The sequence below is a fragment of the Corylus avellana genome, chromosome ca6 (assembly GCF_901000735.1).
Source record: "Corylus avellana chromosome ca6, CavTom2PMs-1.0".
NCBI lineage: Eukaryota > Viridiplantae > Streptophyta > Magnoliopsida > Fagales > Betulaceae > Corylus > Corylus avellana.
In genome coordinates this window covers 26,038,304-26,063,536 of record NC_081546.1, presented here as the reverse complement: position 1 = coordinate 26,063,536, position 25,233 = coordinate 26,038,304, and the positions used below count along the sequence as shown (strand labels likewise).

The window sequence follows — 25,233 nt, the reverse complement described above, 5'->3', positions numbered from 1 at the left end:
AAGAAATAACAAACAACCGGATTTCTAAATGCCTATAACCAGTAACCGAAACTGGCTTAGGCGATTATCCGATTGCTGTTATTTCTGGTTATGCGGTTATTCGGTTAGAGATTGCATGTAGGCAGTTATTAGCAGTTAATAACCACCACATTTGTACACCCCTACATGAAACAACCCAACTAACCAAGCAAAAACAACCATTAATCGAGCATCTCCAGCAGTTGATGGCTATTTCAGCCATTCAAAATCAACTTTTTTAGTTTAGCTACTACTTTGCACAATAAACTCCAGCAGACTATCTATTTTACAATTTACTTTATTTAAATACTATTTTTTATTATAGATAGAGGAGAGAGGGAGAGGGAGAGGTAGAGAGAGGAGAGAGGAGATGAGAGAAAGAAAAAATAAAAAATGTTTAGAAAGTGTTACAGTGAACTTTTAAATATGAAAGTTCACTGTAGCAAATTTTAGAAAAATTGTTATTCTAGAGGTTTGCTGTAGCACCAAAATTGCTAAATTTAACTTAAAAGTTAGTTTAAAAGCCTTGCTGGAGATGCTCAAACAATAGGGTAGCAATTTGAATGAAGTATGTGTACTTTTTCCTTTAAATTATTAAAAGTCTCAAATCACCAATTATCTCAAAAGACAATGCATACATTATCATGTTAAATCACCACTTATCTGCACAAATTCAAATATTGACTCTAATAAGGTTTATATGACATGATATTACACATTTAACACCCACATATATTATATTAATTGCATTACATGATTGAGTTGATGTTTGTCTCACATCAAAGTAATTATGACATAATTTACATCTTTCAAGTAGTAGAGAATTTTTTGCATTTATTTGGTAACTAAGCATTCTCGACATTTGCTACTTTGCATGAAGGTTATATATGTAGTGGAATATAACCATTTCATTTCAAGCTAAATTGGGCTCCTGAAGTTCAATATGCAATCATTTGCTTACGCATTCAGGTTATCATGCAAACAGAACTCGCCTTCGATATTCTCCAAGAGCCCATATGGGGAAAATGTTTCTATAGGATGAGTAGTTTAGTGTACAGTTCCTCATAAATACTCCGGTGATTTCCTGTTGCCAATAACAATAAAAAAAAAAAAAAAAAAAAAAAGACCAACTCAAAGACACTTAAATGGATAAAGTTTTCCTCAAATTGGATTGAAAGAAATGTTACTCTTCACACCTATTTATCACGCTCATTTCATACTAGCTGATGTTACGTGTTTTAAGTGGCTTACTATGTCAGCCATTTAGAGAAAAGGAAAACTACTTAAAATATGTCATGTAAATCGGTGTGAAGAGTAGCATTACTACATCTGTTCTTAAAGCATATGAGAATCATGTGCCTTAAAAACATATATCGATTTAATTGACAGGACTAAAGGAAAACTTTGTCAATTTATCTAAATAAACATGAATTACCTGTTGGGGGAAGTCACCATCTTTCATTTCACCATCTTTCATTTGTGAATTGATCAATACTTTTACCCCACGATGAATTGGTGTTGGGTCTATCTCGGACTAAAGTTGTAAAAACATTCAAAATAAGTATATTATGGGTATATATGTTTGTAATTCCAAAAATTTGACACAATTGAATACTTAAGCTTTAGATTTTCTTGACTTCATTTGTGTAAATCTTAATTTTTCTTTCATATTTCTTCTTTCCATAACACATTACATTCTTTGGTCTTTTTATGCAGCAATGCTATGTTATAAACTTATAATGCAGAGCAATGGTCAAATATTTGAAGAGAAAATGATGCACCGACCTGCCCAGCATCAATGAGAGACAACAAGGCCCATGCGGTTTGGACCAAATTTGCACGATTGCCTTCTATATTCGTCCACACCTTTTTCACAAAGAAACAAACTTTGAGATTCTAGCAATTTTGAAGTTCGTATTGTTAGCAATTCGGATAGCAAATGTGAGAGAACCCTTAAAAAGTTCACCAAAAACAAATTGCTATAAATCTGAATCCACGTTGAAATTGAAAGAAACTGTTGCATATATACCTTGTTTTGGCTTGATAGGTAACTTTCTCCCCATCCACCATTAGAGAGTTGCTTTGATAGCAAAAATTCACAAGCTTTGCGCAATGCTGGACAATTTTTGTAGTTTCTTCCACAAGCTGCCAGTGCCCCAACAGCAAACCATGTACCATAGGTGTAGCAAATCCCCCAATGACCATACCTGTAAAAAATGGTATAAGAGCAAAGGTTCCGAGTTCGAACTTTGTCTCTGTACGATTTAACAACATCAACAGACAAAAAAAGAAAAACATATTACCACGATCCATCAGGTTCTTGAACATCTTCAATGTATTGAATTCCCTGGTAAATGCTGTTGTCTATCTCTGTCCTCCTGTGCCTAGGATAAAACTTCTTGAAGAGTGCCAAACCATGAACTGCAGATGAAGTGCACTCTACGTACCTATAAGGGTACATGACACAGCCTTGTTGTTAGGAAGCAAATATGAGCAATACCTTTGTATATATATGTTGTTGTGCTAAACATTTCTTACTCTCTCTCAATAAGGGTATCTTCGAAGAATTCTGTGGGGTTGAACTTCTGAGAATATAGATACAAAAATTATGTTAAAGAGTGCAGGGTAAAAGATGAAGATTTTTGTTAAGCTTTTAGAAGTTACCTCCAACCAAGCATATGCTCTTTGAGGCTCCCATGCTGGGAAACCACCATTGCTACTCTGTAGTGGCAATTGAAAGAAAGTCAATTATTCATGTGAAGCATCTGGGAAAGCTTAAACATAATGAAGTTTTAGAAGTGAAGTAGACAATTTAGCTAGAAAACAGCTTTTGCTTAGGTTTCGTTTCTTTTGATGTAAAATGTTTTCGGTGAAATTAATTTTCAGAAAAATGATTTCAGCTAGTGTTTGCCTTGTACAGAAAATCAACAATGACTAGCAAACTTTGGTGGTGGAAAAAATTGAACTACTTGAGAGAGAGCATGCCAAAAAAAGAAGCTCAAACACATAAAATTGTTCACAGTTTTAAAAATTGTAAACCATATTACAGGGATTGAAGTAGATTTTCTTAGTCAAACAAAAACGCTTTTGGTTTTACTATGATTTTCGATCGTACCAAACACTAAAAAAAAAAAGAAAATGCTTTCCAAAAGTTAGCCTTAAGTGCTAACTGGGTCAAAAATAGATTTTAAAAGGTTGAATTCTTACTTGTAGAGAAAGAATGACATTCACAGCATCATAAAACCGCTGTGTCTCCATTTTCTCCCCAACAAGGTCCGGAGACATTTGTGCGAACAAGATTGCAACCTGCAAAAGAGAAGGTTTTGCCAAATGTCAGATTCTGCTTTGAAACAAATTTTTGGTAATTTATTTTGATAGAGTTGAGGCATTACCTTCAACCCTTCAGCAGTGCAGTCAAAGACTTGCCAGCCATGGTCCTGCATGGAAAATGTCCATGCTCCTTTGCTTATGTGACGATACATAGCTTTGAAGTCCCCAGAAGGGTTTTCTAGAACCTAGAAAATAACATGATTATGTTAAAGCATTATCTTTCATATGAAAAAAAATGTAAGGAGTATATATATATATATATATATATATATATTTGACCTGTGAAGCCTTTACGAATTCATGTGCTTTACGAAGGGTTGGCCAATGCTCTTTGTTTAGATTACAAGAGAGAATTGCTTGAATAGCAAAACCCGCATCCCACATCTGACACCTGAAACTCTGCATCGAATAAACCAGGCATCATTTATTATTACATTTCAAAATAAAATATTTGATTTTAAATGGACCAAGATTTTGCAGGCTTGACTTTTGGGTAATGCTTCAAGTATATATGTGACTACATTAACATGAACACATGTTTCTGGATGTGATAATTAATTGGTTTGTTCTTGTTCCACATAAGACCATGTTAGAATATTTTATTTTCTGATTTATTCTCTTCTTTAGTCTAGATGAAAGGCAATGGGTGATAATATATAGAACCTGGATTTTTAAGCCATCTTCAGCAACCCAATAGTTGTCTGGAATCCTGCCTAGATGAAGCTTGTATGCCTCCCCATTTGGATCTTCAGCCCAACAGGCAATCAAGCATAATACCTACAATAAAAATAACCTTGACAATTCAGTTCATTGATAAAAATATCAAATACTTTGATATATATATATATATATTGATTGTATATGCAATAGTTGCACACCGGTAATTGACCTTTTCAACGCTTCCAATGCAAAGGTATCTGCTATTCTCGTCCTCATAATGTACATGACCAATTGCAGCTTTGAGTGCCTTCTCTCTCATCATTGAAAATGGCCAATAGCTCAGGATAGGCTCGACTACATGGTGAAGAAATCCCCATAGCATATCTTGTATGAGGGGATGCGGATAGTAGAGATCCTCCTAATTAGCAACATGGGTGAGTTTTATGTATGCATTAACTTCACCAGGAATCTTCATGATTGCAAAAGGAAATGCAGAAGGATTAAGATTGAACTAACCTTGGCAATTGTATTCCGGGCTTTATTCCAATTAATTTGATGGTAAGGCTCATTATATAACTCTTGTCTTAGTGTTTGAATCAATCCAGTGATTGGACCAACAAACCTCTTCCCATATAAATAAGACATTGGCATGTAAACCAAGCGACAATAGCATAACATTTTGCCTGTAATGAACACCTTGAGTATCAGATAAAAGCACTAAGGCTAACTCTTTGATACACACACCTTTATCTTATTAAATGTGCTTTTCAACAAAAAGATGTGAGTGGAAAAAACCTGGATGCATGGGGAAGATTTTAGGAAGAAGCCAGAACTCTGGGGGTAGTGGATTGCAGCCTGACCACTCATACACTCCCAGTACCTTCACATGAGAAGAGACATTTGAGTTTTCACTTGACAGATATATATAAATCAATGAGACTTAAGCACCTCACTACTTTACATCACAAGTTCACAATAAGCTAAAGATTATATACAGTTGGAACTTGAATTGGTGCCCTAAGCTGAAGAACATAAGCTGTCAGTTGGCTCGCCGGCCGATAGCTGTTGAATGTGAGAATTGAGATCGGAGACTCTCGGTCGCAATTCTGGTCACAAAAGGGTACTCCTCAAGAGGCTAGCTGACCACCACAAGCGGTGGTTCATACACGCCTTTGTTTTTAATTATTTTATTAGTTTTAGATGCTTACGTGGCTCAATCTAAACCGTTCATTTTCAATGACTTTTATCCGGACATTAGAGATATGCTGCGTTAATAATTGTTCGCTTGCATATGTATATTATCATGAAATCTTGGCAACCAAAATGAAATACTGATTTTAATTTTCATTTATGGAATGTGAATCTGTGCTTATAAATTTCAAGTGTTTGCTAGATATATATAACCAACATAAGGAAATGGCTCCAAATGGTCATACCGTGACCCAAAACTTTCCCCATGAAGGAATAGCCACTAAACCACCATGGTCAAGGATCCATTTCCTGCCTCTAGCCATAGCCCCATCTTCACCATCTTCAGGTCCCTCTCCAAGTAATCTCAATGCAATGTAGCTCAATGCTGACCCAAACATTGTGCTGTGACCCTCTATATGGAAGCCCCAACCTCCATCTTCGTTCTATCCAACAAATACACAAACTTAAAAATTAGCCAATTTTTTAGTTTTTTAGGACTTTAAAGACACAAACTTGTGTTCCAAAAAAAAAAAAAAAAGAATAAAACCTGATGATTATACAAGTATCGAATAATTTCCTTTTGGTGTGCTGGTAAAAATATAGCATTGAGACCTCCAGTGATGTATAATGCCATTACCTGCATATCATAATAATACGAAATTAAGTTAGATTTAACAAACAAGTCACTGGGTTGATTTATTTCTCCATTCCATAAATCCCAAAATATATGCATGTGCATGTGCATGTGTGTTTGAGGTTATTTTGGAGAAATATATATATATATATATTATTGACATTTGTGCCATTTGCACAATAAACACAAATGTCATAAATTCTATAATTTGTGCCGTTTGTACAGTAAACAGTGTAAAATATTTTAAATTTATGTTGTTTGCGTAAACAACATAAAAACTATGATTTTGTGCCATTTGAGCGAAATGACATTAAAAAAAAGGCATAAAATGACGTTTTTTTTTTTAAGTATATATTTGGCTATTTGTTTCCTTTTTTCTTTTCTTTTTTTTGGCAAGGAATATTAATGTAATGTCGATAAAAATTTCCTTCAAATTGACATGGCCAAAATGCATATAAAATTACATACTTTATTAAAAATTCATGTGAGAATTAAGAAGTGTAATAGTTTATGCAAGCATTTTTATATCTTAGTGAAAGAAAAATAAAACAAAGAATAAAGATGCATATGTAGTTGTATATTGAATGGTGAGAAACAAAACATACAAAGGGTTGAAGGAAAAACAAGGGGCCAGCAGATTCAGCAGGCCAGTGGCCATCATGGGCTTGAATGGAGGAATAAAAGCTCAGTGCTCTTCTCATTGTAGTAATCAACGCTTCCTCTGTTATCACCTCTGCTTCTTTCACTTCCACTGGCGCTGGAATTGGTGGACATGGGTTCTCCTTCCTAAGCTGTGAGTTTTCCATATCAAACAGAGAAATGTTCAATTGAAAAATAAGTCAAAAGTCCTCACAATTGAAATTTTCTAGATTCTAACACAAATCACAACCATATGATCTTTTCTAATTTTCTACATAAAAATATGAGTGCCGCTAAGAGTGCTACACTTTTACTATAGGTTCCTTCAAAATAGACTTGACAGTTTGTGTGATACTTATTACGTTAATCACTAAACAATTAAGTTTACCAGTCAATTTAATTAGTTGGTGACTGACGTGGTAAATATCATAACATTGTCAATATCTAAATGTTTACTTAAAAACATGAGTGCTGCTAAGAATAATTTAGTTTTATTATAAATCCAGTAAAAACTGACGTGATGATCCCCGTGTGACATTTGAAAATGAATATGGAAAATTAATTCCAAGCCCAACTTAATCCTTTGCCCCTTATGCTAGGAATAGGATCCTCTTTAATCTATAATGGACCGGAGAATATCCAGTTCATGGCTGGGATTTCTTCTTAGAAATCCTAGAGTCACAAATATGATACATGTCTCACTACAAAAAAAAAAAAAAATACAATATTTTAGATTAAGAAAAATAAAAAAAAATAAAATAATAAAAAAATAAGGGGTGGTTGGCCACACCATCTTGGCCATAGGGGGTGGCCGAACCATCCCATTTTAGATGGGGTGGCTTGAGAGCCACCCCAATGGCCGGCCAGGGGTGCCCGGTGGGGGTGGCCGGAGGGCCAAGCGAACCTTTTTTTTTTTTTTTTTGATCTGGCCCTTGGCGGTGGCCGGACCACCTCAAAGGGCCATGGGGTGGCTTTGGCCATCCCAGACCGGCGGTATTGCGTGGCCGAAGCCACCCTCAGCCCCAATTGGGGTGGTCCGACCACCCCCAATGGGGTGGCCAGCCACCCTTAATTTTTTTAAAAAAATTTTTATAAATTTTTTAAAAAAATATATAATATTTTATTTTATTTTTTTTATTAATGGGACAAATGTCCTATTTATGGCCTCAGGGTCTCTTAAAAAGATCTTGACCATTAACTGGATATTCTCCAATCCAAAATGGACTGGAGAAAATCCTGTTCCGTTGTGCATCATGTTAACTAGTGCTTTTTTTTTTTTTTTTTTCTTTATTATTCATAGGGAAATTGGGAAAAGGGAACTGGTGTGGTTGGTACCACTAAATAGATTTAAATTTCTGTGTGTGTATTTTTTATTTATTTATTTGTTTTCTCTCATCAACTATATGCTTATTGCTTGGAAAGTAATTCTTTGTTAATTAAAGGAGTACATAATAGAAAGTAATTCTTTGTCGAAATCGCACTCTGCAAGACATATTCTAAAAACTATCCACTTGAACAAAATTGCATCCCAGCACTGGTAATTTGTATACTTCATAACTTTTTGGAGAAGACTACTAAAGACGTTGTTTTTGATTTTATCTTGTGGCTATGATCCACAAAAATTGACCATAATCATTAATGACATTATGCTAAAGTTAATTTTCTACCACAAAAAATGGATCTTAGCTTATTGAAAAAATGTGTTGTCAATTACTAAGGTCAATTTTCCGAACAACCTCTATCTTCTTTGCCGCAATCGTCCGTATCTTCTTTATCTTATGATTTATTACTTTATGGTCCACAAAAATGAAATTTCACATCAGCTTTGGAAACGACTTTATCTTATGATTAATTGCTTTATGGTCCACATAAATGGATATTCCCCTCAGCTTTACAAACAAATGGCCCAATACAAAGTTTATAAGAATCTAATAATCTATAGTGTTGGATCGGAACTTTAACCATCTCATCTGAAAATTAATTGGTGTATAGTGAATTAAGTCAAAGCTTTTTTATGGCATTCGAAATCCCACTCTACAAAGCATGTTTTAAGAGCCGTCTATGTACGTAGAGCGACACTATTACAAACTCAACTAATAGGTTTCATACAGAAAATTTGGATTTGGCTGAAGTGTTATATATATATATATATATATATATATATATATGTATATATATATATTATGTATTTTTAATAGTCCATATTTAATTTTAAGTTTTCATTAGAAAGAAAGAAATAGTGAAATTAAATCTTGACCGATAAATATAGAAAATTTCTTGTAGGTCTTTTTTATTTTTTTTATTTTTTTTATTTTTTGAAAAAAATACACTTTACCCCTAAAATATCTACACATTTGCGTTTTGGTGCTCAATGTTTAAAAATCGAGGAAAGACCCCCCACAATATATCTGATGTTGGCACAAAAAATACTATATTTCCATCAAATCCGTCTATTTGGTGCCTTTTTCAACCAAAACATTCGAAAATGTCCTCCGAAGGTAAAGTGTAAACATAAATGACTTCGGAGGGTAAAGTGTAAACATAAACATAAAAAATATTAAAAAAAAAAAAATTATCACTTGAAATCTTGTTTAATTTTTTTTGAATTACTACGATAAAAGTTAAGATCATTGTGAAAGAAGTTATAATAAAAATTATAATCCAAATATTTCCACATAAATTTGTAGAAAATAATAGTACAATCTTTTTCCTTTCTTTGGATAAAGCCAAAAAATTATGAGTATATTGTTCAATATGGAACATGATCATCTCTTCCAGTTTATTTGAACCGGCCAGTTCGTTATATTTTATGAGTATTTTTATCTTTTCACTTTTTTATAGGACAAAAATATTTCTCCAATATAATTAACTGGATATTCTTGTATTCATTTGAACTAGAAAAGATCCTAACTCGTCTCATATAAACATGGTGGGAATTCCATTAATACTTGTGTTCACCGGCATTTGACAAATGGTAAAAGGTTATTAGAAATATATTTATTGAGAAAAATACATTTCAAAAACAAATGGATGCCATTGGGCTCTAATTAAGGTCAAAGGTGGAGCATCCCATGGGGCATGCCATGTGGGCTTGGCATATTCTTGTGCCTTGGAGCAGTGAAAGAATACTAACCGTCACACTCCGAAGGGTTAGAAGTTTTTTTTTGTGTTTTAATTGAAAAAGTATTTTGATGTGATGTAAAAGTAAAGTTAATTTTAAATTTTTTGTTAGTACATTGTGCTTTCATAAGCTAGACTCATCGCTCTATATCAGTTAATGGTGTTTAGTGTGCTTTAAATGATATGGTACTTATATAGGTTTATGTCTCTATTTCTAGATGGTGTTTAATGAATTCAAATGGAATGGTGCTGATGGGAACACTCCATTGTGAAATACATTTTTGTTGGCTGTAACATGCCATGAGTTTGTCTTTAATGACATAAGAAACTCGATCTCTTTTTTTGGAACCAATTAAGCTTAGTAGAAAGGTAATATATTTTTATCATTGTGAAATAAAAAATAATTTCTAACGTTATTCTATATTTTAAAATTTTCTTTTGAAGTGATTGACATAAAAAAAATAAAAAATAAAAAACTTTAAATACGCCATATTACTTAATGAATGCAATAAATAAGTATAAAAAATACATTATTCATGAGAAACAAAAAACAAAAGATAGCAAGGGTAAAGAACTAAGAACCAATAACAACAATACACCAAGAACAATTAAAAAATAAAAAATAAAAAAATAAAAATAAAAACAATACACCAAGAACATGACGGCAGATAAATTACAAATGGAAACATGAAAGGAAAATTAATGGCGTGGTCATCTATGTGTGTGGCTCCTGTTAATTAAATTTCAAGGGTAAATAAATTTTGTTAGTTAAATTCTTATATTATATTTTAAATTGTAAACTTTTTAATAATAAATATAATATTTATTTATTTTAAATTACAATTTGGGTGCGGCTCCCATCTAGTAATGGACATCAATCCATCACCATCACAACTGACCCACCACTGGGGCCAATAGCGTGAAGCATCCGAGTCCGTCTGCAATGCATGCGATTTTGCCACCTTCAAACCTAGAGATTTCTGTTATATTTTTGTTCATTTTCGATTTTCTTGAACTATATATATATATATTATCAGCTAGCTATAATTTTCATGAGAAGTGTTACATACACATTCTAAATTTTCTTCTAAAAAACTAATTCTCAAATGATGTGTTACCATCTCATGAAATTTATTATTTTGAAAAGTGTGTCATCAACTCATGAAATAGTGAAATATCATTTGAGAACCAACTTTAAAAAAAAAAAAAAAAAAAAAATTTAAGATGCATAGCATTTCTTTATTTTCATTGACAATGCTGTTATTATTGATGCATGTCTTGTTGCGACTGTTGTCGCTATTCTTAGACTCGAGTTTGGAATGGGCAGAGGGTAAGGCCAAAAGTTTTAGTGAGTAAAGGCCAATAAAAAGTAAAAAAATATAAATATAAATTACTTTATAAAATTTCTTTTTCCTTGGATTGAGGCCATTGCCTATACCGGCCACGCTAATTCCGTCCTGTTTTTAGTGGTTTTTTTGTTTTGTTTAACCCACAACAAACCAAAGTTAACAAAAACACCACCTAAATAAAAAAGTAACCACCAACGGTAACTTTTGTGGCACATTAACCGTCCTCTCATGGTTCTCAAATAAACTATACGAGAAAAGAAGAGAAGAGAAACTATATATATATAAAGGTATGTACGTACCTGCATTCTCATCAAAAGATCAGCGCTTTGTTTCATCAAAAACCGATTATTCTTGAAGTCGTGGCGGGCCTTTTCAACTTGAGCAAGTTCTTCAGGAGTTCCGGCGTCAGGGTCGAATTCCCAGTGTTGCCGGCCGACGAAGTTGTTTAAGCTGACAAGCCCTGGCCCTCCTTCGGCTATCTTCAACTTCCACATCCTCTATATATATTAATGTAACAAATATTAACCGACACTACTACTCAGACATGCAACATGATTTTCAAGTATATATATATATATATATATATATATGAAACAAGAGATCATTTGCAGCAAACAAAAAAACATGGTAAAAGAAGTTAGCCTTAGAGTTAGAGAAGTACCTTGAAAGTGAGTTTGTTCCCCCGAGAGAAACAAAAGGGTGGATACGTATAGAGAAAAGAACACTTCGCTGAGATGAAAGATAGGCAGAAGAGTCTCCCGTGTGCGTATATATATAAGGAGAGAGGGGAGCAGAGAACTGCACGGGCAGAACTAGAAGTTTTAGTTTGAAGAACAAAATTTAAATAATAATAATAATAATTGCAGGGACAAATAATTTTTAAGGTCTATTTTATAAAAAATAATTTATTTATTTTTTTAAATAAATTTGTTTTAGGACCACCTTAGGCTTGGGGGACTACAGACCCCAAGGGCTAAGGTGGTTTCGCCTCCGGAGAAGAGATTGTGTGATGAAGCAATCTAGCTCCCCTGGCCTACTGGCTCAACAATAAGAAAGTTGACTGACTTTGCAAAACTATTCTGGCCGGATATAATTGGCTTTTTTTATTATTATTATTATTTTAATCTCTTTTTCACTTTCATTTTAATCAAATTGTACGTATTTTTGGAACTTAATATATATATATATAGATTATTGGATATCCACCTAACCCACCTGAGCATCCCCTGTTTGCTTTTCTGACATTCTTCTGTCAAATTATTTAAGAGTAGAATTACTACGAGACCACTCTCGATCATATCACCATGTCGTCAGAATTATTATGATTTTTTTTTTTTTTTTTATCAACTTTTCTAGTGGCAACTTGAGAAAAAAAAAAACAAGAAAGCTAAAATTGAAAGAATCAAAGGCACGAGTACTAGCATTTAGTTAATTAATGTAAACCTTTTTTTGTTCTAGGCTGTCATTGTCAAGTAAAATTAAATCCAAGGGTTGCCGCAAGATCAAGCCTTAATCGTGGTGGCATCCTCGTCAAATATGCGGTTCCTATTTTTTTAGGTGCAAATAATTTTTTGGCGCTATGACTACCGGCAAAGTCGGAATTTTATCTGATCATCTAAGATTTATCCAACATAAATGGGTACACAAAATGGCCATACTTTTTTTTAAAAAAAATTTCATCATATATATATATATATATATATATATACATAGAATAATCGTAGTTGTCAATTATGAAAGGTGGTTACAATTTACTTGTTATTCTTAGTCAAGTGGAATAAATCTCATATCTACACACTAAAATTGAGTGACTAGAGAATAAATCTCACACCTTCATACATATGAGTGCCTTTTCTTTTTCTATATACCCTTAAACTAATATTTAATTAACAACGTCTTCTTCAAAGTTAGGAAAAGAAAAAAAAAAATACCCTATAGATTTTTTTTTATTCTTTATATTTTTTTATATATATAATTTTAAGAATTTTTTAAGTTTATAAAGGATACTTTTGTTATTGAAGGACATTGACATTTGGTTTGGATAGTTTAGACAGGACAACCGACAACTCCCCACCCCACTTTTTATTGTAAGAGAAGACAGTTGGGTCCAGAGTGGGCTGACCTCATGGGTCCAGTCCAATAGCATGGTCTGGGCCGACTCACTTGGGTCAGCCGGCAAGTTCAGCCCGAGCTAATTCAGTTAAGAAACCCACCGGAGCTCACCGCCGCGCGCTTCTCTGCGGCTCAGGGCCGCGCGACACCACGGTGGTGCATGCTCGAGGCTCAGGCTGCACACAGCAGGCCATCTGCCGCCACTCCGGCGGTTCATCTGCTGCCGGCAAAATGCTGACATGGCAGATACACGGTAGTGATGGGAATTATCAACCCTCAAAAAAAAAAAATCACAGGAACAGAATATTGGATACCTCGTATGCACGGAAATTGGATTTTATGCAGTTTTTCCACGTGCTTTCGGTCCTGATTCGCCAGTCTAAGTGCCGTACACACCGAGAAAACCCGACCAGACACCGATACCAGATTTTTTCACACGCATTTTCTTTGTCTTTGACTTGTTGCCTTGCACACTGAAAAAACCAGATACAGAGGGTTGTATAAGTATTTCACGACCACACACTGCGACCAGATTTTCTCACACATTTTCTGCCCTGTCTTATTGCACTGGTACACTGTGTTTTTACACACAATTCTGTATATAGGTAACCGGATGTACCCAATCATCGGTTATGTGTCATTTAGTATGAATTCTTGGCGGCCCACGCTATGGATATGAAAATCAATTTTAGATATTTGCATTGGCGTGGTTATTGTGATATTAAATGCAGTTGTTTGGGTCGGTTATTGTGGTTAATGGGGCATTTTTTGGGTCTTTATTACTATCTATTTTATACGATTTTGAAAATAATTTAAGTCGGTTTTTAGTTTTTTTTTATAGTTACATTCAGTAGATTCAAAGTATATTTACAATTCAATTTAGCTTGTAACTACAAACTAGGTTTTAAGTTTTAACCATAATTGCTTTTTTTTTTTGTTCTTCAAGTGTCAACACTAGATCATAATTTTAAGAATACTTTGGTCAAATATTGATTTTCCATCCAAACAGACGGTCAATACTAAAGAATGAGCTTAATTAAAATAGAATAGTAGTTTGATGGACCTAAGTGTCACACATGTCAATTCGTAAGGCTTCATAAAAAAAAGATCATTAATTGAGAAGACTAAAATATATTTAACCCAAAAAATATTACGACATGACATAAAAATGAAAATAATTTCGAGAACGTTTTAAGGTAATTGATTATTATTCAAATGTTTAAGCTCATAAAAACTGGTAAAGGTGGAAAGTGAATTATAATTACATAGTTCGAACTCAAGATTATTGTTATAATATCATGTTAAATCATCAATTTTTTCAAAAAAAAAAAAAAAACTCTCAAGTTTATAAAAAAGATTGTAAATTAATTATTCAGTTAATATATTCTAACACTTAAAATAATAGCTGTACCCCGGCTCCACAATGGACCTAGAAATTAGGTCTTGTAGCCTTCCAATTATTCTGATGAAGGCCCCAAAATATCAACCGAGTTCACTTGCATGATCCATGCATGGGAACAAACACAGTTGTTTTATTCGTAGGGAGAAGGCTACATCAAGAACACTCCAAATTAGTTGATCATAATTTTGTTGACTTAATTGGGTGATTTATATCGTAGAATCAATCAAAAATTACTATTAAATTTGTGGAACTTATATAAGTTCCACATATAAACATCACAGATCCAATGATAAAATATCTTAATTATCATCCATCATGATTGCTTAGCCGTCGGTAGCCAGTAAGTTACACTAAAGTTAGTAGGTTAGAAAAAGTAATAAAGGCTTGTAAATGGTGTGAAGGAGACAAATAATCTAGCTAGGACCCATAATACAAATTAATCTACCAATTAGATGAGTACAAGCGGTGCTTGAATTTTCATTACAATTCATTTGGAAGTGGAAAGCCTTGTATCATTGTCCCAATTCAATGATTTATGGTCATTTCAAGTTGACAAATTAACTCTCCATTTCCTATATAAAATAAAATTAAGAAGCTTGTGACTCAAGTCATGGTGGTAGCACATATCATCTTAGATTAGATTGATTGTAGAACATCTAATCAAGATATAATTAATTAATTAGGTTCCTAATCCCTTTATAAAAAGGGTTACAAGGTTGTAGTTTCAGTATCCGACAAGAATAAATCAATGGTGGGTATGTGATATGGTGGCCATGGCTAATGGTAATATAGTGGAAAAGAATAATGTGGTAGTAAATTAATTAGTAATGGCAGCATCTCAAATTAATTGATTAATTTGGGGTTACTACATGTAATTGGCCTTAGAAATTCATTTAAACCCTAATTATCATTTGCACTTGGCTTAGGATGTTTTAAAGTAAATCTAAGGTATTCAAATGAGCTAATATACTCAATGTTCAAGGTAGACATACACGTACTACGCATCAACAACAATTTTATCCAAAAATCATGCCCAAGTCATCAATATAATTTACAGAATAATGCCACATTTATCTTCTTCTTTTTTTTTTTTTTTTTTTTTGGGGGTAAGATCACATTTATCGTGATTGAGGTGACAATAGTGCTTATCGGTCCTTTAATTTTTTTTTTAAATAAAAAATAAAAAATTAATAAGTAAAACGCAACCGAGTCCCTCTCTCTCTCAATGATGTTGGGACCTTTAAGTGCTTTCATTTTTTTTTTTTACCAAATGGATATTTTTTTCTTCAAACGAACTTGTTAAGTATTAAACCCACTTTTAAATGACCCCTCAAATGTACACTCAAATAGGTCCTTAATGAGAATGGAAACATTGGCATGGTCCTTGGTTTCTCTTCGAGCAATTTTTTTCTTTTTTTAATGAATAAGAAATTTATTAAGAACCAAACTCAAAGAATTCAACCAATCCAGCTAACCATATATATATATATATATATATATATATATATATATATATATATATTCTGGACCACAGCTCTGACTATTGGGGGAAGATATATAGAGGATAGAGGCAAAGACAAAGCATTCTGATCCTTCTTTATTTTGTCTCTTTTTCACTGTCAAATCATGTGTTTGACGGAGAGAGATCGAGAGAGTATGATTATTGATGAGTTCTTTTTCTTTCTTTTTTTTTTTTTTTTTTAATTTAACTTTTATGAGTTTTTATTATTTGATGGATCTTGGATGGATCTTGGAGCTCACTTTTTTTTTTTTTTTTTTTTTAATTGAATTAAAAAAAAATGGTTATAAGAGAAGATCCTTACCACTTTTGATTCAAGAGAAAGAAAGAGTGAGTAATTTTAAAACCGAAAAAGGGGGTAGGTTCCCTAACAACAGACATAAAACAAACTAAAACAATGCATAAATAATTACAGAAAGTAAGAAATGGATCAAACGAGTGATCCAGTCATCTCAAAAGGCTGCACAAGACGATTACAGAAGTAAAAAATATCGATACAGATTAAGATAATCCTATTTAAACCACGTACCACTTGAAACCGGAACTCACCTATTCGACCAGCTGGTAATCAACCTTAATGGAAGAATCCTATTCCTTCCATGATAGAAGGTTCTTCTTGTTTGGATAACCCCAATCTTTAAAGAGAAAAGTTTTGATTGAATGCGTAGTGGGTAGGTATTCGACCTTTAATTAGAGAGAGAACTTGATTTGATATCTCTAAACTTGTGTTCACATGATGCTCGACTGGTTTGAGCCTGAGGTGAATAATTTATAATTATACAATGAGTTATAGGCTTTTTAAATAAAATTTTTTAAGTTTTTAACATGATAAAAAGTAAGTAAATAGTCTCTAATTATGGTTAAAAAAAACAATAATTACTAATTAAATGTCGCATTATATATTCACATTTCATAGTCTCAACGTTCATAATTTCTTTAACGTTCACAATTCTTTAAAAGTCCCACTTGTTTGCTTTTTATGAAAGTCATATTTTCACATTCATGGAAATCTCAAATGCATTGTATTGAATGATATTGATGGTTTAGATTTGTTTTCAAAATTAAAAGGTTTAAAAGAAATTTGACAAATAGAATAAGAGATTTGTTATTTTTTCAACTGTACATCCGTCTCCATTCGTACTTTTTTTTAAAATTCCACCACTAGTTCATACAGATCCAAAGGTGAATTTTTTTTTTTATTTTTTTTTTTTTTGACATGTCCACATAAGAGGAGGGAGGGAGATTCGAACTAGTAACCTCCATTTCATTAGGCGTGATCCTAATCGATTGAGCTACCTCTTAGTGACGTAAATTTTTTATTAAAAAAAAGATGAATGTGAGATACATAGAAGAATAGCATGTCTCATAGAAGAAAGTGATCCAATTAAGATATTAAATTAGATATTAAAAAAAAAGACTTTTTTTTTTTTTTCCCAAATGCATGTATTGCTTATAGAATTTTGTTGACAATTAATGTCTATTACAATTGCTTTTGCAAAAAATAAAAAAAATAAAAAAAAATTGATAAGATCAACAATGTCACAAAAAAGATTAAATTAATTAATTATACGATCCATTGAAAATGATATATGAGAAAAATCTGAATATAAAAATTTAATTAGTAATTTTATATTACAAAAAGCAACAAAAATAATGTTTCAACAAAAAATTATATTATTAATATTAAAATAAATATGATTTAATTAATATTTAAATATAAATAAAATACGCTCGTTAATTTAGACCTTAAAAACTATATAGATTCCATCGAAATCCAAACCTAACATGTTAGGAAAGTCATATATTGTGTCTGTGTTTTATCTCTTTCTCGTATTTCAACACTTCTCTACATATATATCTTCTTTTCTTCGAAAGTTGGTGTACATTAAATCATTAATATTGTCTTATTATGAAATATCGAAACAATATATTCTGATCCCCCTCAATTTTTGGATTTATTGTCAACTTGGTATCTGAACTTTTATTTTGGTCAATTAATCCTCGAAATTTGGACTTGTCATCGGTATATATATACATGACAAGATTAGTAAGATTATTGCAGATTATGCTTACATGTTCAAAATACTTCGGTGTTATACTAAACATCATATGATTCCTCATGGGGTCAAGAGGACCTTGCTAAACATCAATTAACATATGCTTTACAATATGTTAAAAGTTGCTAATTAACTGCCCCGTGATCGACCGTCTTGACTTCTGAGGAAGAGAAGGCAGGAAAATCAATTCAATACCAAATATAGAATGGAAGAGAAAGGATTAACTTACTGATTTAGTTCTAAGAGAACTTACTCTTTTGTTCTTTTCCTGACTTTTCTTCCTTTCAATTCCTTTTCTTCTTTATTTTGTTTGTTTTTTAACACTCGAGTCTCACGTTAGGAAGGCGAGTAGTTGAGGTAAAGTGGGTGAAATATAAAGGCATTCATATATAATTGCTCTATTTCTTATTAAGTCAAATTAAGCTTTATAAGTGATTTTAGGAAAACCTCAAATTAACTAATCATTTTAAAATGATAGAACACACATATATATATATATATATATATATATATATAGGTCGTTTTCTAAATTGTTACAAATGTTATCAGAATAACCTAGCAACGTTATGTGGTATTGGAACGATACTGATGTTGCCTAAATGAGGACGTCAAAGATTTAAAGGGGAAAAATTATATAACACATCCCACCTATAGTGGATGGATTGCAAATGCACTCATGGATGCCAATTAAATTTCACATTAGCTCTTTACCATGTGAAACTATACACTTTTAGCGTACTTTTAAAGTAATAGCACATATATGATTATTGCTTTCTTTTTACAAGACTGTACGCAACGTGCTAAATAATTTTGTAGTTAAAAATTGTAAAAATAAATGTTATTTTCATCATTTCAAGATTTAACTTGTTCAAAATGATATATAAATTTTCGTTATTTTAGCTAACTCATAGAGAATTTACAAATCGACAAAACCCAGTGGAGGAATTTTCCACCGCCAAGAAATTTCCTCAATATGTCACATGTCTTAGTGAAACTGGATGAAGTTTGAACTTCAAGCTAATGGGTAGTTGCTCATTTACAGATTTAAGCTGATGGGTTTGTTTGCAAGTGCAAGTTGATAATATTCTAAGAACCTATGCAAATTGATGATTTATAAATCAAGGCTGGAATTAGGATTTCCCTAAGGAAATGAGAGGACAAAACATGAATAAGGAATTAAGCCTTCGATACGGATCAAACCTAATTTTTGGGCTCTATAGAAATATCTTTTAAGGAAAATTTTAAAACCGGGAGGGGTCATGGCTCTGGCCCCCTATTCTGTCGTCCCTGATCTATATGCTTTCAATTAATTAAAAGAGTCAAATTTTTAGTAGGGTTTTCAAGTTATATGATATGCAAAATCTATGTAATTATTTAATGCCTTCATGTAATATGGTTGAGAAGGTCACAAAGCCGTAGATACATTTACAACTTAATTGGTTGAAAATGAATCAACCTTAATATAAAATTAAATCAACTTGTTATTAGGGAAAACTGGGAAAGTTCATGGAGATAATAAGCCAACTTAATTGGTTGGTACCTTTCACCGATACTTTTTAAAATATTAATTGAATAATTAAATTTATAATTTTTTTCTTGACTTTAAATTTTGAAATAACTGATCGCCTAATATAATATCAATGTTGTGACAGCTACTAATACACATAATTACCATCCCAAAGTAAGGCAATCTCTTGAAACAGATCTAATTAAGCTCAAAGCTTGGCTCAAATAGTTTTTTTTTTTTTTTTTTGGGTCAAAAAATTTGTCTTACGAGCCTAATTCTTGCATTAATTGGCTAGCCCATTTGTGTTTGTAAAACCTGGGGTTTGTCTGGATTCCAAACAGGCCCACTACAATATCTTTCTATTGTCATCACAGGAAGATAATTCAGCTCTGAAGAAAAGTCGTTTGTGGATACAAATAAATGAAAAATATATAAAAGAAAAGAAAAGGAAAGTAATATAGTTTATATTCTTTTGTAAAAGAATTGATAGGCACCGTTACATTACCTCACTAAAATGATAGTTAAATATTTAAAATTACTCCTTCAAGTATATATATATATATATTTTGGAGTAATTCTACATACTTAACTTTCATCCAATTTTCATCATATTAAGCTAATGTGACAGTGATATAAAAGTGAGATCAGAGTCAAATATTTAAAATTTGTATCTTTATTTTATCCCTTTAAACTTCTTTTTCTTTTTGTTTAAGAAGTTTTTTACTAAGCAATCTCTAGCTTTTATTAAACTGAGCTGATCATTAATGTCTCTGATGATAGACTTTTTTTTTTTTTTTTTTTACCACTTTGATATTAATAGACTTGATTCTCCAATCTGAGATAGAATTAGGCCATTTAATAGCCATAATAATGACAGTAAAGAGAGAATCCCATTATAATAACAGAGATTTTAACACAAGAGAGGAAGCTAATTTACCGGCCAAAGACCTGCATAAGCTTCACCTTCATTGACCCCTCTAGAATTTGACTTGGAAGTACAAAGCAGCCATCACCTTACCATTTTCATTTCCTCAATTCCGGCCAGACGTCCTAATATGACATATTAACGGACTATGTCAACTCTTCTAATGACAATGATTAATTTTTTCTTTTTGGTTTACCATAAGGAGTGATAAATCAATCACTTTCTAAAATTTAGGGAGCTATTTGTTAAAACTCCAAATCACAATGACTAAAAATATATTTAGTCCTTAAATGTAAAAGCATTTACACCATGTTCGGCTCACACCTGCTAGATGTTGAATGTTCTGTAGCAATGCTTTTCCATAACCCTTTGTTCTTTTCTTTGTTTGGCCATTTGGGAGTGACCCGGATAGTTCGTCCATCCTATTTAACACATTAATAAATTCTATATATATATTATTTCTTAGAATGATTAATCACTTTTAAAATTCAAAACCTATTCGTCAAAACTAGCACTTAAACAAAATATGTAGTTATCACTACGTTTATGCAATTAGCTAGACAGTGAATTTCAACTTGATTTCCACAATAACTACGCCAGGCGAGTACAGCTTTGAGTACGCCAACATTTCAAATTTTCAGTCGGCATTCCTCCCCTTTTTTCTTTTTTCTTTTTTCTTTTTTTTTTTTTTAATTCCTTCAACTTGCTAGATCTTCTTACAAAATATATAATAAAAATTATTTATTAATCTTTACTCATAAGTCAAACAAAAGAATAAATAAAAACATAAAATAAAATAAAAAAATTGATAAACTATGAATGGATAGTGATCCATACTTATCAATCTGTTTGTATGCGGAAGTTGCTAAAAACCCATTTTCCAGTCATCTTTAGATATTTATATAATAATCAATGCAAGATGTGGCATGCACCTTCCATTGTCATCTAACTAGTGAACACCATTTGGGCTTTAAAAATTCAACATCCTCATGATGGTCTTATGGGCTTTTACGATGACTTATTTTTGATGAAAGTGAAAGCAACTTTCAAACCCTACCTAGATGACTTATTTTTGATGAAAGTGAAAGCAACTTTCAAACCCTACCTATAACAGCTTTGATACCGGTTGTAAATTTGATATGAATCCAACATGAAATTAACATATTAGGGTTGAGAGATCTGATTTGTTTAATTAAATTTATTGGGTTATAGTTGACCTATATAGTATTTATACCCATGCTTCGACACTACCAGAATCCAACACGAGACATTAGCTGGAGCAGATAATTTTTGACATAATCCGCGAACCCAACATGAAATTAATGGGATATGGTTGATGGGTCTAACCCATTTAATTAAATAAATCGACTCATGGTTAACCTATATAATATTATGTCTATGCATCGAATCGACCTGAATCCGACACACGAATACAAATTGTTACCCCGGGCAATGAGTATTATCAAGAATAGAGATCCGATTCGATACTCATACGGTATTTGCCTTATTGCATTGCAATAAAGAAGGGATATGTTCGTGCAAAAAAGGATTCTACATGTTCGATCGTACAAATGCTCGATCATTTCAAGCAAATAGGGCACATGCTACTCGGGTACATGTCGGAACGGTTTGCACCTTCCTCTAGGTTCACATAGATATGAATTAATAGGATAAGAATATTGCACTGAATCTTAATTCGTACGTGGTTTGATACCCACACATAGTGCCTAGTCAATTGCCAACCATTCCACCCCTAATTAGTCAAATTCTATATTATTAACTACAGTAGATTAATCATTTATGTACTTTGGAGAATCTTCATTTTGCATGTTAATTTAACTTTTGTGCATACTTCCATGCCTAACTAGTCTAATCCTATATTTATTATAAACCAAACAACTAGTATATCATTGTCTACACCTACTACTTGAATTAACCACATCCCACGGGTTGGAATTGTTGAAGTCACCTTTTCAAAATATATAATAAATAAAATTTTTTTAAAAAAATATTGATAGTTTGGACTTTGGAGGAGATTGATACCGTCTTAGTTTGGGAGATATTGTAAATTGAGTATTAATTTGAGGAAATGTCTATATTTTTCTCTATTAATTTTTTAAAAAATAAATTGAACATTTAATTACACTTAACCCTCCTCAACTATCACTCAGTTACACGTTGCCCTCGTGAAATACCGCTTGATATTCAATTCCCTTCAACTATCAGTCTTTAATGTCAAAAAAATCTTCCATGTTAGCTCAAATCATATTGAAATTGACAAAGTCTAGATCACGTGCCATGCAGTGTGCTTTTTAGACTTGATCTAACTCTTTTTCCCACAAATAAAAAATATATAAAAAACATGATCATTAAGCTAATTATAGATAGATGGGCTATCATCTATCCCATCTTGCTCCTTAGTCCTTAGCATGATCATTAAACTAACTATGCCAACTACTTTTCTTTCGCTGGCATGTAAATTAAGCATATTTCACTTGCAATATTCGACATTTTTTTAGGGCACGTACAAGCAAATATTATCTGCAAAAAAAAAAAAAAAAAGTATTATTAACATATTTAGATGCTTATTATTATATTATTAAAATATATTGTAAGAAAATGAAACCACCCTCCGTCACCATATCCAATATCTTCATTTTCTTTTTCTTTTTTTAATTTTTAATAGGCATTCAAAATATCTTGTTAAGTGGCAATATCCATGAGATATACATATACGTATGCAGAAATGATCGTGAGATCCGTGACCACAGCTGAGCTAACTGTGACATTCGGGGAAGAGAGAGAGAGAATGAGTTTTGACTTTATGGGATTTTTTTTTTTTTTTTTAGAAATGTTATGGGTACTAATTATTTTTTAATCAAATATTAAAATGACGTGGAGTTTATTCATTAGTATCCCTAACTTATTTATTTATTTATTATTTTAAAAAAATCAACATTTTTCTTTATTAATTATTTTGATCATCTTCGAATAAGTTTCACATTATCTTGGTATTAATCTCTTGGTAAAATAATTTAATTAGTACCCCTAACATTTCTTATTTTTTATTTAATGAATTGGCTGAACCTTTGATGAGAGAAGTTATTGATATAATATAATAAGAAGTGATTGATATAATATAAAATCAAAATGAGTTTTGAATTTTATTATATGTTTTTTAGAGAAAAGTGAAGAAAAAAAAAAGTTGTTTGATAATAATTTTGAAAGGAGGTTGATGGTTTTTTTTTTTTTTTTTAAAGAGAAGTGAAAACAAGGAAAATTGTTTGATAATGCTTCAATTCGATCAATATCTATTTGATGGAGCCTTTATAATTCACATACTTAGACTTTTCTTCCTTTCAATAACTTCTGTTTAGACAGAACCAAAATCTTCCCTTTCTTTATTTTGCTTGTTTTTGTAAACACCTCAATCCTATGTTGATAATATGATTAGTTAATTTAGTAAAAATAGCTGTAATTTTGATTATTTAAAGAATTAACTCGAGGAATTTTCCATCTCCAAGAAATTATCTCCATGTGTCACATGCCTTAGTGATCAATGGGGATGAAGTTTGAACTTGATGCTAGTAATGGATAGTTGCTTATTTACATATTTAAGTTGATGGGTTTGCTTGCAAGTGCAAGTTGATAATATTCTAAGAGATCGACCAAGCCTATATATATATATTCACTAGCAATTATGGTTGACAAAACATGCACATGACATGACTCGTTTACGAACCGTTTATCATCTGTATGTATTTTTATAATAAGGTTCTTCTAGGCGTCAAAAAGAATAGTTACATACATAAGATAAATGGGTACCTGTTTAATTGCCAAGTACTTATTTTGATAGCCCTACTTGCAATTTCCCTTGGTTCTGTCAATTTTTTTGTAGAATTTTCGTGTTACATGCAAAATATATGTAATTATTTTCTGCCTTCATGTAATATAATATGGTTGAGAAGGTCACTAAGCCGTGGATTCCTTTACAAGATTATTGGTGTGAAAATGAATCAACCCCGATAAAAAATAAAATAAAAAAAAATAAAAAAAAAAATTTAAATCCACTTGTTTTTAGGGAATAATAAAAAAAAATTAATAAATTAAAAAAAAAATCATAGATATAAGCCAATCAGGTTGGTACCTTCTACCAGTATGTTTTAAATATTCATTAAAGAATGAAATTCACAATTTATTTATTAGCTTAAGCTTTGAAAATTATTGATAATTTAAATTTCATGAATTCGGATATCAACGTCGTGGTAGGGTACAACCGTACAAATACACATAATTACCATCTAAACCACAACTCCCATGGGCTTGAGAAAGCCTAATCTCGTGAAACAGATCTAAGCTCACAGCTTGGCCCAAATCATTCATTTCTTGTCTTACGGGCCTAATTCTTGCATTAATTGGCTAGCCCATTGGTGTTTGTAAAACCTGGGCTTTGTCTGGATTCCAAACAGTCCCTAATACAATATGAAAGTACAATATTAGGGCCTGTCTGGATTCCAAACAGGCTCGAATACGTAGGGAGAAAAAAAACGGACCTGTGGGGAGGAGGGAGCTCTCCTTTCCCCTCCCCCCCTACGCCCCTCTTCTTTCCTCCCACTATGCTTCTTGTATTTTCCTTTCTTTCTTTTTTTTTTTTTTTAAATTTTATTTTTCTGGTTTTTTTCGACTAGTTCAGTTGCTCTACCCATTCTTTTGCTTATGCTACGATGTCTTCGTCCGTCCTCCACTATACTGCATTGCTCTTCGCCTCCC

At 32.2% G+C, this 25,233-nt stretch overlaps 1 protein-coding gene across 1 annotated transcript; it reads right to left on the bottom strand.

Annotated features, from left to right (window-relative positions):
* Positions 1–991: 991 nt before the first annotated feature.
* LOC132185455 (lupeol synthase-like) lies at positions 992–11,726 on the bottom strand. The gene is made up of 19 exons (XM_059599227.1): positions 11,603–11,726; positions 11,241–11,438; positions 6,439–6,624; positions 5,747–5,836; positions 5,445–5,642; positions 4,804–4,888; positions 4,525–4,691; positions 4,238–4,426; positions 4,012–4,125; positions 3,628–3,747; positions 3,411–3,533; positions 3,226–3,324; positions 2,683–2,739; positions 2,557–2,603; positions 2,322–2,465; positions 2,048–2,225; positions 1,804–1,884; positions 1,454–1,552; positions 992–1,102 (listed from the first exon to the last, which is right to left on the bottom strand). The coding sequence occupies exons 2-19, from the start codon at positions 11,433–11,435 to the stop codon at positions 992–994; spliced, it is 2,283 nt and encodes a 760-aa protein (XP_059455210.1). The 5' UTR covers positions 11,436–11,438; positions 11,603–11,726.
* Positions 11,727–25,233: the final 13,507 nt, after the last annotated feature.

Coding starts and splice junctions, on each gene's coding strand:
- LOC132185455 (XM_059599227.1), bottom strand. CDS start 11,435: ATGTGGAAGTTGAAGATAGCCGAAGGAGGGCCAGGGCTTGTCAGCTTA. Junction 5,643..5,746: donor GATACTTGTATAATCATCAG/GTTTTATTCTTT, acceptor TTTGTTGGATAG/AACGAAGATGGAGGTTGGGG. Junction 1,885..2,047: donor ACCTATCAAGCCAAAACAAG/GTATATATGCAA, acceptor TTTGTGAAAAAG/GTGTGGACGAATATAGAAGG.